The following is a 16629-nucleotide window of genomic DNA, read 5'->3' as shown; positions in this document are numbered from 1 at the left end:
TTTCCTTTTGACCTCACTGTTTACAATTCCACCCACATGCCTGCCCTTCCAGGATAACTCAGGACAACACTGATGACATTGGTTAATTTTTAAGGTGGCACAAGGCACTTTGTTGCTTTTTCTTAACATTGTGTTTGGCAGTCTGTGGCAGCTTATCTCCATGCCTGCTCTCATTCTGTTTTCTGTCGTCCGCCCACCACGCCTATTTATAACTGCTAGGTTTCTATAGTACTGTACTTTCTCTGAACAGCTACTGGGGTGGAGGCAGAAGATGTTTCGCTTGCCAATCTACATTCCACTCTCTATGGTGGCGCCGGGCATCGGCGCTCTAGGCTCTTGCGCTGATCTCGATATTAGTGCCGTTTTCTCCTTTTTCCGCTGCTTCCGGAAGCGCGCCTTTACCACGTGACGAGAGCGGAAGGCAGACGGAGCGATGGCGGCTGAAGGGGATGTTGAGCTGGAGTTAGAAGCGGAGCCCAATGGCTCCGCAGGCAGCGGAGAGCGACCAGCCGAGAAGCCGCGGAAGCACGATAGCGGAGCGGCCGACCTCGAGCGCGTCACGGACTACGCGGAGGAGAAAGAGATCCAGAGCTCCAACTTGGAAACGGTGATGAGCGCATGCGTTTGGCCGCGTTGGGGGGCTCTGGTTGTCATGGTGACCGCGGGAGGAGAGGAGCTGGCTGGACTGGGCCGCTGCCGAAGGGCCCCTTGGAGCCCCAGCGCCGTACGTGGGAACGGGGAACCCTGCACGTGTGGAGGCTGCCCGAGGCACCTGCAAGCGTGGCTGGACCGCCCGTGTGAAGCATCGCCTGCCCTGCCGCCTTGTTGCTGCTGCTACTTCTCTCTTACTGCCGGTTTAGGGACCTTTGCTTGCGGGGTCCTTCGTCTTTGGGGCTGGAACTATTTAGCCTTCCCGAGGTGCTCTGGGTGGGCGCCCGTTGTTTCGCCTCCTCAGACAGCAAAACGCCTCATACCACTCTTGTGCGGGCCTTTCCTTCCATCGCATCTGTAAGAGGGAATGACAGTTTTTGGCAGGTTCAGATCCACCCGATGTCATGGCATCAGGTGATTGACAGGTAGGCAGACCCTGGGGTGTGTGTGGCCATTTTTTTATTTGGCCCACCAGAGAAAATTGTTTTTCCTACTTCTGTTCTTAAGGGTTGCTTTCAATTCTGTGATCCTGCCCAAGGTTTAAGACAAGAGACCCCCCCCCCCAAGTTATTCAGTTGGATGTCCTTGCCAGCAGGTTTACAGTCTTAAAGGCACCTTGCAAACAGGAATAAAATTAAGCAAGAATACAAGTAGGCACTAATTCTACATAGCAGTACTCATAATGATCAGCTGGGATGGAGAGAAAGAGGTAAATGGCACTGGTCTCTTACCAGAGAGGATGGAATGGCCTTACTTCCTGCAGCTGCCATGTAGCAGCTGCCATTCCATCAGGCTGTTACAAAGAGAAACGGGAAGGAGAAACTCTTGTGCTTCCTGATGGTGGCACCACAGCTGTGAAATTCTCTACCTAGGGAGATCAACACCCTTTCCCTTAACATTCTCAAGGATAGTCATTTTAATCTGGAAGGACTTTTTGATTTGATCCCTGCTGTTTTGAAGTTTCTTTTGCTTGTTTCAGTGCTGTTGTTGTTTATACTTCTCACACTATTTTCAATTGGTATTTTGTTGTACTACTTGTTGTAAGCTGGTTTGAAAAATATTTTAATATAAATGATTAAAAGTAGCCCCGTGCTTTATTTGTGAATCAGTACTTGTGACTTTCCTTCACAGTACTTGTGGTGTGTAAAAGGAATTGATGCATCAGCAAATTATTATCTGAACCATCCGGTTCAACCCCTTTCCCTAACATTCCTTGAGGTCAACATTAAAAAAATACAATTCAGATTTGCATTGTAGATTACCCACATTGTCTAGGTGTGGAAATTTCTCCCACAGGGAACTTGCATAACTTTGAGACTTGTGTTTTTTCAGGTGCACATTGAGTTTAGAAACTCCCTGCACCACTTTCTCTTTACATACCTCAACAGCAGTGGTTCAGTGATCAGGAGCACAAGGTCTTTTCAGTGACAGGAAGCCTAATTTTCAGGGTAGTTCACAGCCAGACTTCTACCCGAAAGTGTATCATTGTGAATTGACATGCACTGAATCTCATCATCCAGTCTGTTGGCCGTCCACCCAATTAGAAGAGAATAGATTGGTGTTTTCATAGTGTGCTTGATTTTGACTACCTAGAATGATTTGGGCTTCATCATCTAGGGCTGGGAGAGATAAGCTTTTCAATATTGCAATGATCACCAACCAAACATTGATGTACTGCCCTGCGAAGGTGCCATTGCACTCTGGACCTCAAACCAGTCCCGGGCAATGTATTGATACATCATCCAGGCCTACCGTCACCCCAGTTAAGTGTACTCAATTAAGTAAACTGTACTTCTTTGCCATTTGACTACTTTTTGAATTTCACTGCCATCTGGTTGTTTTTTTCTCTATACTTATCTCACAGCTCATACTGTGAGATAATTTGGTTGCTCTTTAAGGTACAAGATTTTGGTCTGGCTATTAATATTAAAGTCCAAGGATGTGTGTTTAATTTGCTTTCTCTTGTTTAGGCGATGTCAGTGATTGGAGACCGAAGATCCAGAGAGCAGAAAGCAAAGCAGGAGCGGTGAGTGTCCTGTTTTCATCTCCTGCTAAGGGAGAGCAGCCTTGTTTGCTTCTACCAGAGCTGTAGAGGTGACACACAATGTGTAAACATAATTCAGTGCCAGATGTGCGTGCATACTATTATGCTAATTTATTTATTATCGACCCTTCACCTGAAGCTCCTAGGGTGGGTTACAGCATTAAAACATTAAAAACCATGACCAAGCTTGGAGGTAGCCGTCTTTATGAACATTACACCACAGTGGAATGGTGTCTACATGCAAAACTGCTGTTTAAGGACACATTTCCATATTCTAAAACTGTTTAGGAGTTAGGCTTGTTTTGCTGCACTTGACATTAATGGGGGGAGCAGTTTCACACCAGTGAAGCGGTGCTTGGTTGCAGAAAGCCAGTGCTGTGATTTGATTATGTGTAGTTCCCATTCTGCCTACCAGAGAACTTGGGTGGGGACGGGGTGGCAGTAAGGTCTGCATTCCATTACTAGAAAGTGGAGCAGGATAAAAGAGTCCTAATTCCTCTTTCCTTCCTTCTGTTTCAGGGAAAAAGAACTGGCCAAAGTCACAATCAAGAAAGAAGATTTGGAGTTGATTGTGAGTCTAGCACAGTGTTGATTGGACAGCTTGGGTGGTGGCTCAGCATTGACAGAGGCTGCTTTCTGATGTCACTACATGCCATTTTAGTTGTCGCCTCTTGGTGAAGAATCTTCTTCTTTTCCTTACAGATGAACGAGATGGAAATATCCAGGGCAGCAGCAGAACGCAGCTTGCGAGAACACATGGGGAACGTGGTGGAAGCACTGATTACCCTCACCAACTGAGGGCCACCTGCTAGATGGACTTTTGGGGAGCAAGGGAAGGAGATAGCCTCTCTTTGGCCTGTTCTGCATAGGTTCTTTGCATATGATATTTTAAAGCTGCTGGAATAAATATTCCAATTTTTTTGAAGTTGCTGTTAATGTGGTGTATAAGATGTTTATTACATTTGTCATTTATTATATTTGTATACTGCCCTTCATCCAAAGATCCCAGGGTGGTTCTCAGATAGCTGACTGAAGGACTAGTGGTGGTAAACTGGTGTCCTATTTTCATTCAGGGGTCCTTTTGTTCCATTAAAACAACAACTTGCAGAATTCAATCTAAAATTCAGACTTTTAAAGCCCTTGGGTGTTCTTTTCCAGACAGGGAGAAACAGTGGAGTGATGCAGAGGAGATAGGAAGAGAAATCAACCAGTGGGCAGCTTCCCCCCCCCCTTTCTGTAAACTATACTGTGGGCCCTTGATTCCCCATAGCCATTATTTTTGAGGCAAGCAGTACTGGAATCTTCCTAAGCTACTATCAGCAATCCTTTAGATGGGACTCAGAAAAATGAACAGATTTGTGGGAACAGGAGCCAGTTTTTAAATCTTTCAGCAAACTATAGATGATTTCAAAATTTACATCTTGCACACTGGGGTGCTGGGCCATATCCAGTTGTTGCCAATTTAAACAGCACCAAACAGAAGTTGTACCTACAAAGAACAACTTGAAGCTCCTGTTTGTGCTTTCAGAGCTTTTACATTCTGCACCCAATGTCATATGAGTGTGGTTGGGGGGAAAAAGTCTCATGGGCCTAATTCTGCCCACAAGCAAAAGTTTCCAAAATATGTTTCTCACACAGCACTGCCAAGCCCCCTTTCTACTAGAAATGGGTCTGACTATCTTATTTAGAGCACCACTTCTGCCACAACAGGGTCCCTACTTGCTAGAACATTACCACAACAGCAACTTGGTAAGAAATAAATTTAATAGAGGTGTCACATTGCTTTTCTCTCCCCCGCCCTACAGTACCTCTAAAGAGAACGAGAAATATTTACAATTGGCAAATGCCTCCCAAAACTAAAAACAGGGCTGTAGAGGGAGCTGGCGTACTTCAAGGACAATGATGAGCTGGTGCCAACTCCTTAAAAACGGGTTATGGTTATGGGTCAAATCCTCTATCCAAAGATGACAGAAAAAGTGGGTCCAGGCCTTTGATAATCTATAGTCCTATGCCACAGAAACAGGGCAAAACTGATCCAGCAAGATCTTAACAGTGCCCCAAATTATTCTTGATGACTCAGGTAACCTTCCGCTTCTTGGCAGAGGGTCTCTCAAAGACATCCCTCACACCAGCTGCCTTCTGCTTGAAGAACTTGGTGTTCTGTGCACTCTCCTGCCCCCATGCAGAGTCAAAAGAGGTTGTATCTTGGTCTACCAAGTGGGTGTACTTTGTTCGTCCAGAGCGCCCAAAGTTCTTCACCTGCAAAGGAAAGAGTATAAGAAATGGAGAAGCTTCAAACAGAATTCACTTTACTTCAACCCTACTTGAATTCTGGTTAAAGGGGGCACATGCATACAACACCAGCAAGGCAAAGCTAGTTGGGGCTCCAAGCCCAAACAACAGAACTTCCTCCTTTTCCTCATGTACCTGCATGACTTTGGGTAAGATGGTCTTGTTGAAATGGTCCTCCAGAGTTGGAGCACTGAAGTCCCTCTTGTATACATCCTCATCTTCATCCTAGAGAACAAAGAGCACAGCAGGTAAGTAGAGACATGTTTGCTCACAGCAGCCTCTCCACCCTTATTCTACCAAGCATCCATAGGCTGACCTTGGGAGAAAAGGTCTGCATAGTATAGCCTAAACAGAAAAGAACACTACTGTTCAGGGACTGCTTGAGAGAAGTGATGGAATTCAGCCCCCCTCTCCCCATGGCGGCTATATCCTGGATAGTAGCCTCCTTTCCTTTCCAGTGCACATTGAGTTCTTGCTGTGTATTCAATGACAGGGCTTTGGGAACTCACCATGAAGAAGGCCCCCCGATGGTAGTACTTCTGCAGGAACTTGTATTTGCCCTTCACCGCCTTGTTGGTAATGACCTTGCCATTGGCTCGGAGCTCAGCCCGTCGTTCCTCCTCAGTCAGATTCCGCACTCGTTCGATTTCTGCCTTCTCTTTCTCTAACCTGTGTGGAGCAGAACATATCCTCCTTCACTCCAGACACTTGATTCTGCACAGGAGATCTCTGTAAACATCCCTTTCCAGGAGTCTGGATGGATCTAAATCCATTCCACTTCAATTACTCACTGCAGAAGACTCCGTCAGCTGGGGAATGGATATTAGTAAGATCAGGCCCACACCCGAGCAACCTCTTCTTCCTGACTGGAGCAACCCAGAAGACCTCTCCCTCCTCAAATGGTCTGTGCCACATCCCATTTCACTTACGCCTCACGCTCCTCACGGTCCCGCTTGATGCGCTTCAACTCCCGCACTTTCCAGGCTTCATATTCTTCCTCATCATTCTCATCATCGGTGTCCAGAGCATCGAGGGCTGCCAAGGAGCGCCTGTTCTCCTCCAACTCTTTCTTGGTTTCTTCTTCAACGATCTATAGTAAGTTGACAAGAGAGTGAGTGTCCTGGGGTACTCAGGCTCCTCTAACCCTGAAACCCACGTGACTGCCTTTCCTAACAATACCTTCAGGGTGTACTTGCGCCTCTCCTCAGCCATTCGCTTGGCCTCCTGCTCCAGTTCCTTCTGTTTCAGTGCTTCGGCCTCTCGCTCCTGGACTGTGACTCTGTCCTTCCTGCAGAAGACATTGGAGATCAACTCAAACCACCCCCAAGCCAAACTGTCTGCTCACTAGAACCAATCGCCTCCCTTGTCATAACCTAAGAAGCACCACACCCACCCCATAGACTTGCATTTATGTGTTGTCAACAGAAGGAAACTCTGAAAGTAGCCCAAGCCGGAAAGCTCTGATAGGAAGGCTCTTAACTATCAACTGTGTTTAGAAACCAGCCTCCCCCCTCCCTGCTCAGGACTGTTGGCACTTGCTTGCGGATGAAGACAGGTTTCAGGCGTGGCTCAGTCTCATCCTCACTATCTGTGTACTCCTCATATTCGGACTCTGATTCGGACTCCTCTCCAGAACGGCCCTCATCTTCCACCTCCATGACTTCCAGCTCCTCATTCTTGCGTTCCTGTGCACGCTGCCGCATCATGCAACGGCGGCGTTCAATTTCCTATCAAGAAAGAAGAGCTCAGTGGTACAGCATCTGCATAAATGCAGATCCCAGGTTCAATCCCCAACATCTCCAAGTAAGGCTGGGAGAGGCCCCTATTTAAACCCCTGGAGAACTGCTGCCAGTCAGTGTAGATCTGCTGAGCTAGATGGACAAATGTGCCAACAGTATAAAGCAGTTTTCATCTGGGAAAGCAGTTTTCATCTGGGAAAGGGTCACAGCTCAATGGTCCCCATGAGCATCTCCCAAGTAGAACTGGGGAAAGTGCCCATATCCTTGAAGAGCAAGGAGTCTCTTGTAAACTTCATCATCATTTCACTTCTTTACTGCTTTATAATTACTTAAGAAAAAATCTCAAAAGCGGTTTACAACCTACATTAGAACATCCAGAATAAATGTCAAATATAAAATATACATACAAAGCAGGAATGCTTTAACAGGAAATTAAAATATTATCTTAAAGAATTCAAAATAAAAACATTACTGTATAAAGGAGGCTGACTACACACATTTCCACCCAAGATTCAGAACCCAACCAAGACTGGGTAACTGGAAAATGTGGCTCAGGCCTGCTCATACCTCATCGTCAATCTCCTCCTCTTCCTCCTCACTGGTGTCCTCTCTCTCCATATGCCAGGCCTCTCCTTCGACTTCTGAGTCACTCTCCCCTATCACTTCTGGTTCCACAATCTTACGATGCCTTGCCAACCTAGAACACAAACACCCACCTTTTTGTAATATTTTTTTACTGGTTTTTATAATTGCAATACTCACAAAATAAGTCCAAAGAAAATAAAACAAGGAAATCAAGGAAAGCAATATAGAATGTGACACAAGAGTACTGTTTGGACAGGTGCTTCATGAGTCAAATAAAGCTCTAATTACACTAACTCCCACCTTTAATGTGACAAAATGGCATGCAGCTCACAAAACACCCCTCCTGTGTCAGGTGATCACAGCCTTTCCCCCACAGATTGCCTCTTCCACTTCATGCCAAGTGCAACCTCCCAAGCAACTCTGCCCTCAACCCTCTGCTGCCCCTCACCTCTCCTCCACATCCTCTGAGATGCGGTTCTGCAGGCGGCGCAAACGGGGGTCACTGGCCAGCTCTTCCTCTTGCTCCTCCGGTTCCAGCTCCTGCTCCTTGGCCTTCTTGATGAACTGGAACTCCTCGTCCTCCTCGTCCGAGGACTCCATGGGGGCATAATCTGGCCGCTTCCCCGAGACGTAGCGTTTTACTTTCACCTTTTCCATCGAGATCTCCCCTGGAAGTGGAGCGAGAGGTCGTTAGGGGAGAAACTTACCCTGCACCAGGGCTCCCCCCCCCCCGCAGCCCCTGGCCCAGGTGGGGGGAAAGCTCAGGTTCAGCTGCTTCTCTCCCCACCCGCCTCATCGTCCAGGATACGGAAGATTCCCCCCATTGCCCGCTCCCCGCCCCAGGACACCTCACCCTTCTCGTTGCGGACGGGGACGGCCCCCGCCGTCGACTGGATCGGGGGCTGCTTCATGAGGGCGCTACTGGAGCCCGACATGGCGACGGTGTCTCCTCCTCAGGGTCTGGCGAAAGGAGACCCCACTGTACCAGGCACACAAATACAGACGACAAGCTCTAGCCGGAAGCTCTGTCCAGAACAAACCGGAATCGGAAGCCAGGTTGGACGCCACCACGCATGTCAGCACACAAGTTTAGACGTCACTTCCGCTGTCGCCCGACCGCGATTAGGAGCTTCCGCCGTAGCGTGTTCGACGGTCCTTAAGCGCCGCCCCTGGCTCTACGTACGCGTGGATGGGGGAGGGGCCGTGTGGCCATAATCGCTCCGCCTCCACACCGGTGAAAAACGGTTGCTGAACAGCGCCTTCCTCTCCTCCCTCCTCCGCTTCCCCTCTTCCTGTGACCCATTTTTCAGCTTCCTGCTTCGTTTTCCTGAAAGAGGCCTTGTCGCCCTCCAGGCCAGTATTCATCTTGGCCTGCACTGCAGGGGTGTCGTGAGCCTTTCTCAACCTGTCCAGCCTTCGTGAGGGCGGGGAGCGGGGCAGAACTATGAGCGCTTTTTGCTTCTGTATTTGGAAGGCTATTAAATAATAGTATTAAATTAAATTGTGAAACTGCTTTGATACTTCTTTAAATAAAGCCACCAATAAGTGCAAATAATAATAGACATTTTTAACCCACCCCAAAAGTACCTACCTTTTTTTCTTTCTTTTTAAAAATGAAATAAGATCTAGGTTAGAAAAATCAGAAGGGTGTGTTTGTCTTGTTGGCCATGAATTCCCACCCAACTAGACAACACCAGAACTAGAAGCTCCTGCAGCAGGTGGTTGCCCACCCAATACTTACATGGAGAGAGAGGAGCTCAACCACCCAGTGTTCCCTTCCAGAGCCAGTGGTTCTTTTGTCTCTGCTCTCTTCAGAAGTTATTCCTAGTGTTAAACCGAAACCTCCCCTTTAGCCCCATTAGATGCATTTCTGCCCTCTTTTGTGTAGCAGCCCCTCAGATCCCTGAGGAGTGCAGTCATGTTCCCCATCCATTTTGTTTTCCAGCCTAAACATGCCCAATCTCTTCAACATTCCCTCATAGGGCTTCTTCCCTATACATCTCAGAGCATGTTTCTTGCTCTCTTCTGTACCTGCTCCAGTTTGTCTACACATCCTCCATAGCCCCAGGTGTGGTCTGAGGGCAGAGCAAAGTGGAACTATTGTTACTTATGACTTAGATTTGGGCTGCAATGTCATCAGTGTGCATATGACTTGCTCTGCCTCCATTTTCCACTTCCTGGTTCCAGAGAGGCCATCTGGAAGATGCAGTTGTGGTATGGGCCAAGGCAAACAAGCTGAAACTTAATCCAGGCGAGGTGATGGTAGTGTGGATGGGGAAACCTATTGGTCTGCAGCGGAGGAGTCAGCAGGGGCTGACTGGACAGGGACCCCTTGAGGGATCAGGTTCGGAGCAACAGCTGCCTGTTCCCAGTCCTGAGGCACCTCACCTGTTCTACAGGGTTTCTCAGACACAATACACAGGACTTCTCAGCAACCTGCTTTAGTACCAAAGGATGGAATTCATTTAAGGTAACCCTGCACACCTGAATCACCTAGGGCTTTCCTGATCAGCTTCTTACTAATTTCAAACTACACAGAGACTAAGTCCATTGGCTACAAGCCATAATGGCTCTGTACTACCTTTAGTATTGGTGACAACATGGCTCTGGACACCACCTGCTTGGGCACACAAGTTGGGTTAGTGCTGTTGTACTCATTTGCCACTTGACTCCTGAGTTCTCACCCATCCACTTCCCACGAGACACATTTGTGGACCAGGGTGTCATGTGGAGTCCCACCCTGGTGCAATGTTGCCTCCTGAGGGACCATGGGGACATGCCAGACCTTCCCAGCCAGCATTTGCCATGTGTAATGCATGCTTTCCCTTGGGGTTAATTTAATTTCCACAGTAACCGGTGTGTATATTTGCTCATGTTTCTCCATAGCTGTGCTGACAACATCCTTTTCAACTGATGAAAATTCCCCCAGGTGGATTAGAATCAGCAACATCCTGACTTGTTTGTTTCTGCTTTGTGGACTAAACCACAAAGTTCCTTCACTTGGTACTGCTGTTCAGATAAAACACAAGCCATAGCCAGACTACAGAGTGGAAGGAAAGGAGGACCTTTTTCTGCATCCCCACTTCCAGCTACTCTCTGAAGACTGAAGAAGAGACCCTCTTAAGAATATTAGGGGAGTGGGCAGGGGAAGGACTAGACCAGGCACCCCCAAACTTGGCCCTCCAGATGTTTTGGGACTACAACTCCCGTCATCCCTAGCTAACAGGACCAGTGGTCAGGGAAGATGGGAATTGTTGTCCCGAAACATCTGGAGGGCCGAGTTTGGGGGTGCCTGGACTAGACCATGTAAAAATGAACATAATATAATATTTTAACTGCAGTTGATTCATTTTCAGCTTTGCATTCTTGTTATAAAAAAGCATGCCTAGACATTCCATTGTTGTGCCCATAACCTAGGTTTAAGGTGCCATTTAGCTCCTAGCTTTCATATTTCAGTTTCTAACACTGGCCTTAGCCACTGGGAGATACATCTGAACCTGAGCTTATGGTTTAATGCTAAACCAAACTATGCTTTCAATCAGGGTAACATGATAGCGGCAGCAGGATGGAGGAGTTAAGCAGCTGGGAGTTTTGCTTCATGCACTCTCTTGCATACTCTCTTGTTCATGCAAAGCTATGGTATGCCTTCATGTCACATGGAGACTAGGCCATCATTTTACCAGTCTCTGGTTGGTGCGCTGTGTCAGGGATGCTAGGGATGCCTGTTCTTTTAACACTGCTTTTGCATTTTCTGGAGTTGGGCTTTCTCTTCCAGCTGAGCACTTGCTAGAGCAGCTGTTCCACCAGCATAATGACTGTATATCTTCAGGTCACTTGACATGTGAACATTGCATTGCTCTTCCACACTTGCAGAACCACCAATTCCTGATGTGGAGATGCGAGATTAGGTTTTCCTGGTTGGGGGTCTTGTTGTGGCCTGGGAGCTTGCTCCATAGTCTCTCAGTCTCTCAGCATCTTTTCCCTCACTCTTTACATGCCTCACTCCCCTTCATTTCAGGCCCAAGTATTACAGGGTCAGTTAGGGGAAATGGTGCAGTTTATTAGGGTCCAGAGATCTGTGATAGAGGCAGGTTAGGCTACAATCCCATTGATGCAAGGAAAAGAAATGGAGGCTAAATTGTAGATTATCCTTGTGGATATTTATGGACATTATCTGTGCCTCTATTGTCTAGCTATCTTGTGAGATTTGCTGGAGCCAATCAGAAGCTGTGTTGGAGCAGGACAAACAACATTATGAACAGTGAGTTGTGGGGCCAGGCCCTTCCCTGTCTCTGAGAGTGAGCTTGGGTAGTAAAATTAGGACATGCTGTTTGAGAGAGAACAATATTTTCCTTTCCCTTTATAACAAACTCTTTGCTTTGCCTACACAACCAGAGGCAGTAATTTTCTGAATACCAGTTGCTGGAAACCACAGGTGGGGAGAGGGCTCTTGTGCTGTGGTCCTGCTTCCGGGCTTCCCACAGGCATGTGGCTGGCCACTGTGAGAACAAAATGCTGGACCAGATGGGCCCCTTTTGGCCTGATCCAGACTTCGTGGTGCACAAGGAAGAAGGTACAAGTTTGTGGAAAGGGCAAAGCATAATAATCAAGGACATTCATCCCAGGGACAGAGCCAGCACTGCTGGGCGGATTGACAAGTCCAAAGTATGTGTTTGGGGAATGTAATATTCAAACCACACACTAGGCAGGAACAGTTAGGCCACCTGGCTGTTTTGTGTGCTTTGTCTTTTGAGAGTAAACTGGTGAGATAAGTAAACTTTAGGGGGATGGTACATGATTTTGCAATTGAAGAGTCCAGAAAAATAAAGGTGTCAAGTGTTTATGAAGTGGGTGCTGCTGCATTGGATCAGTAGAACAACAGGATAGTGTTTTTATTAGGACAATTGAAAGTTATGACATACTGTAGTTAAGTTTTGTTGGACTCATCTTTAGACTGAAAGTTTATTAAAAATTGCGGGTACTGGTGGTGGTTGGAGGCATGGCAGAAAAGCCCCAGTGTAATAAGAAAAGTAAAATAATTAAAAAATGGCTTTCATTACTGACTCATGAGAATGTAGGGATTGGGTTGTGTTTTGCCAGTGGGAGGTGGTAGCCTGGGTTACCATTTTGTACTGGGTCCCCCATAGATGGTGCTCTGCTGGCTCCCACCTCAGGGCTCCTAGTGTCTGGTTCCTGTTCTGTTCACCGTTGGATTCCAAATCTGACCCTTTGATGTTTTGTACATGGGGCAAAGATCTATGTGGAAGTTGCTCCACCCAATGTTTGTTCCCCTCTGTCGTGCCCCACATGGCAGGCACTCCTGTTTGCATGGAAGAGGCTGGCTGTATCTGACAAAAGAGGCCCCATCTAGTCCGGAAGCCAGTTCCCAGAGTGGCCAGCCAGGTGCCTCTAGGAAGCCTCCTAGCAGGACATCATCCCATCAACTGGTATTCAGAGGTACACCACCTCTGGTACTGGAGGTAAAGGAGCCACTGTCATTAGTAGCCAATTGGTGACCCTATCTTCCATGAATGTATCTAATTTCCTCTTAAAGCCATCCAGGTTGGTGACCATCACTATCTCTTGTGTTACAGCCAAGGTTCAAGCTTTAACACCCGAACAAAGCCGCAATTCACAAAATTGATGAAGATGGGAGTGGAGCCTCTCATGATCTAATACATCCTGGTAGGTTTCGCAGAAATGAATGAGCTTCCACTTCTGTGGAGATTTGTGAGTTCATGCATGAAGCAGTAGATAAGACAGCAAAGGGAATCTGAGAAACTGCCTCTTGGAATTCATGTCGGCAGAGTTTGTCCCTCAACCCTGTAGCCTTGTGGTGAGAAGGGTTAGGGTTAGCTATGGCAGGGTTTGGAGCCTGGGATAATCCTGTATCTTCTCATGCTGCTGTTCAGCTCAGCATCCCAGCAACCCTTATCACAAGCCTGACAAATCTGACTCAGCTTTACTGGAACTTCTCATCCAATAACGCTGATAGTCTTCACTTGAACTTTGTTATTTTATTCCATGTGCAGCTGTACTCATTCTATGTGTCTGTTACAGTTTTGTTTTTCATCTTTTAATTTTCCTTTGTTCTCTCTGTTTTACATACATTATTAAATGAAGAAGAAAAAACCCACCTTCTCAGCTATTTCTCCACAAGGAGGCATTATTTCCTCAAGTCAGGCCGAGTGCTGAGCCAGGAGTCTCCTGCTCCAGTGAAATCAGCTGGCAGCTGCCAAAGTGCAGGGATGATGATGCCACAGAGGGAACTGTTGGCAAGGGAAGCTGAAACCTGGGCACCTGAGAGCACGCAGAGGTGTGCAGACATCTTGTTCAGGTTTGCCTGGGAATGTGCTGGATGTCCTGTGGGGTTTTCTCAGTATGCTGTTCTGTAGTCCTTTCCTTATACCCATTCAATAATCCGCAGTAAGCAGAGGAATTTACTAGCTGCTCCTTTTAACCAGTTTTAGAGCAATTTGAATTTGTATTTTGCTGCCAGTTGTCCAAAATTCAGTTTGCAAATTCAAAGATGGCTTCACCATTGCTCTCATTTTACAAATGAAGTACCAAGCTGACAGCATCATGATCAAGGCCCCCTAGTGAGGCTCAGTGTGGCATTTGTGGATGAACTAAGCAGTTCTTTTCAGGGGATGCCTGCCTGTGTGATTGCTTTCTGCAGGAGGGCCCAAATACTGGGGCTGTTTATAGCCTTTGCTACCAATATGTGGAGAACGTGCAAGAGCCAAGAGCTTTTCAGTGGTGGGGAAATGAATGCTGCTGCCTCTTTTTTTTGGGGGGGGGGGAGAAGGGGTGCCTCTTTGCCAGCTTTAGGAAGGACCATTTCCAGGAGATGGGGTGGGGAGCAGGTGAGCCGTGCTTAGCAGGGCCTGCTTTTTGCACACTGAGAACTTGCTTCATTAGCAGGAAATCCTGGGACCTCTTGGGTTTCAGATGCATATCTCTGTTTTCCCCTGAAAACCACCTTGAATCAGCATTGGGGTTATGAAACAAAATTATCAGTGATTTCCAGTAACTAAGCTGACCCCAATTCTGGTTAATGTAAGAGGTTTCCTGCCTGCTTGGTATTTTAGTGACAGCAAAGCTACCTGCTTGATTTCCTGTGCACTGTGAGGAGAAGCTCACGTAAGATGCCTCCTGGAGGAGGCTGAGGGTGTCTATCACCTCTGGGTGATGGAAGTAAGAGTCATGGTATTTCCTCGGTTGTGGCTGCAGAGGTCTAGCTTCTGAGCCCGTCCCAGTTAAAACTCAGTGATCTTAAGAGTGACTAGGAAAGAAATCTGACAGAATAAGGCTGCAATGCTGTAGTGTCTGCCTGTGATGTGTCCATGTTTTAAGATACCAGGGAGGGCCATAGCTTGGTGTACCCTCATATACTGTGTCAGGTAGGAGGGGGCAGGCAGCAACCTGGATCAGACACAAGAGGGCTTGCAGGCGCCACCCATCAGCTGTGCCTGCAAGGTGCTTTGAAAGGGGCTTTGCATGTCCTCACAATAAACTGAAGCCCCTTTGAAAGCACTATCTAAGTGATAAGGTGCATAGTCAGAGATTGCTGTTTGTTTCTTGAGGCTCAAGTAGCCTCGCAGCACAAAGGGCTGCCTATCAGCCAAGGCCAATGCTCTAATGGCAACCCGCCCTGGACAAGGTAGTTAGTCAGAGCTGTCCATGCCCTGGCTGTGGTTTGATTACTGCAATGTGAATGGGGCTGCCATTGAAGACAGTTTGGAACGCCCCTGCTGCTTGGATTGCTGACAGGAAATGAGTGAAGAATGCAAACCTTTCCGGTATTGAAACAGCTCCCAGTGAATTTCTGAGCCCAATTCAAAGGGCTCTTTAAACCCTGACATGTCTTATCTGAACCCAGTCATTTGCTGGACCACCTTTACCTGTATCAATCCATCCGCCCACTGAGATGGGCACCTGAGGCCTTTCCCTGGGTGCCTCCACCACCCAAAATGTGGCAGATGGCAACAGGGAAGAGCCTTTTCTGTGGTGGCTTCTCACTTTGGAAGACCCTCCCCATGGTGGTCCACATGGATACCTCATTGCTGTCATTTAAAGAACTGGCAAAAGCATGTTTGTTTTCCTAGACTGCTACAACATTAACATATATTGTAAAAGCATGATGCAACAAATGCAAAATACAGTACATACAGCAGATTAACCAAAACAATATAAAACAGCATCACAACTCCAGTTAAGAACACTGGTAGGATCCGATTCTCATTTGGGCTGGCACATTGGAGGTGGCAGATTTCTTTCCTTGGTTTGATTTTACCATCTACTTAAACTGACAGTTGCTTTTTGTTGAATTCTTTTGGTGTTTTACTTTCTAATGCTTTATTTAAATTGTGCTTTTTGATTCTTTAGCATTCTGAAGAATCTTCAGCATGCTGAAGATGCAGGATATAAATTATGGACTAAGGACCAAGCCTGGGACTGCAGCCTCCTTCATTTTCTCAGGCCTGCCAGCTTTGCAAGGGAGGAGGGCTGGGACCTTTTGCCCCCCCCCTTCCCTTGAGTGCAACAGGACTAGCACAGGACTGTCCCACTTTCCCCTTAGAACTCTGTGCTTTGCTTCTGGACATCACATTTTAGACCACAGACGCTGTATGTGAGGGGGTGCCTGATGAGCCTGCCACCCTCTAGCATCTCTGAAGCATCTCTCTGCTGCCCGCCTGCAAGGGGGGGGCAGCCATAACCAGGAGGGGGAGTCCTTCGTGCTGGCAGCTCTAGAGGTGCCAACTGTAGGCACAAATTAACTGTTGCCACTTCAAACCAGAACACCCACGGAGGTCTGAAAGTTAACAAAAAGGTGGAGCCAGAAGTGCAATTGAGCTTCCCCGTCCCACCCGTTTGATTTCTGGTTGAAGGAAGACGAACCAGTGGGGACCGGATGGGGAAGGAACGGGCAAGCTACCTGCCAAGGGAGGAAGAGGAAAGACGGTTCACCTGCTGAGCTAGATGCGGGTCTGATCTGACACAGCAGGGCTCGTCTGACGTTCTGGGGGGATAAGCGAGCCCAGGGCAGCCAAGAAGTTGTTTTGGCACAAGCACTTCGTCCCCTCCCTGGCAGTAAAAGCATAAAAGTAACAAATAGCTGCCCTCGCAGGGCACACAAAATCGGCGGCCAAGGCCGGCACTGCTGCTGCGCAGGATTCCTGTGACCTGCTCGGGTGTCCGGAGGCCAGTTGCTCAGAGCTCCGGAGAGGACCGCTCACTCGCTTCATGTACGGGAAGCGCTTGGGCCAAGCCCGGGCAGCCGCGGTCAGGCCACGCCAAGCCAGGCGAAGAGCCGCT

General features: G+C 47.7%; 2 protein-coding genes across 2 annotated transcripts; one reads left to right on the top strand and one right to left on the bottom strand.

Moving 5' to 3' along the window:
- The first annotated feature begins 387 nt into the window (after positions 1 to 387).
- HYPK (huntingtin interacting protein K) lies at positions 388 to 3620 on the top strand. The gene is made up of 4 exons (XM_033166757.1): positions 388 to 607; positions 2622 to 2677; positions 3215 to 3266; positions 3398 to 3620. Exons 1-4 carry the CDS (start codon positions 434 to 436, stop codon positions 3491 to 3493), a joined length of 378 nt encoding a protein of 125 aa, XP_033022648.1. The 5' UTR covers positions 388 to 433; the 3' UTR covers positions 3494 to 3620.
- Positions 3621 to 4441: 821 nt separating this feature from the next.
- On the bottom strand, positions 4442 to 8333 carry MFAP1 (microfibril associated protein 1). Its single transcript, XM_033166756.1, has 9 exons — positions 8165 to 8333; positions 7760 to 7979; positions 7294 to 7423; positions 6527 to 6714; positions 6167 to 6275; positions 5917 to 6077; positions 5497 to 5656; positions 5123 to 5212; positions 4442 to 4954 (listed from the first exon to the last, which is right to left on the bottom strand). The coding sequence occupies exons 1-9, from the start codon at positions 8244 to 8246 to the stop codon at positions 4772 to 4774; spliced, it is 1323 nt and encodes a 440-aa protein (XP_033022647.1). The 5' UTR covers positions 8247 to 8333; the 3' UTR covers positions 4442 to 4771.
- Positions 8334 to 16629: the final 8296 nt, after the last annotated feature.

This window comes from Lacerta agilis, chromosome 13 (assembly GCF_009819535.1).
Source record: "Lacerta agilis isolate rLacAgi1 chromosome 13, rLacAgi1.pri, whole genome shotgun sequence".
In the NCBI taxonomy this organism is placed as follows: domain Eukaryota; kingdom Metazoa; phylum Chordata; class Lepidosauria; order Squamata; family Lacertidae; genus Lacerta; species Lacerta agilis.
The sequence above is the reverse complement of the archived record's forward strand: the minus strand, read 5'-3'. Positions and strand labels throughout refer to the sequence as shown.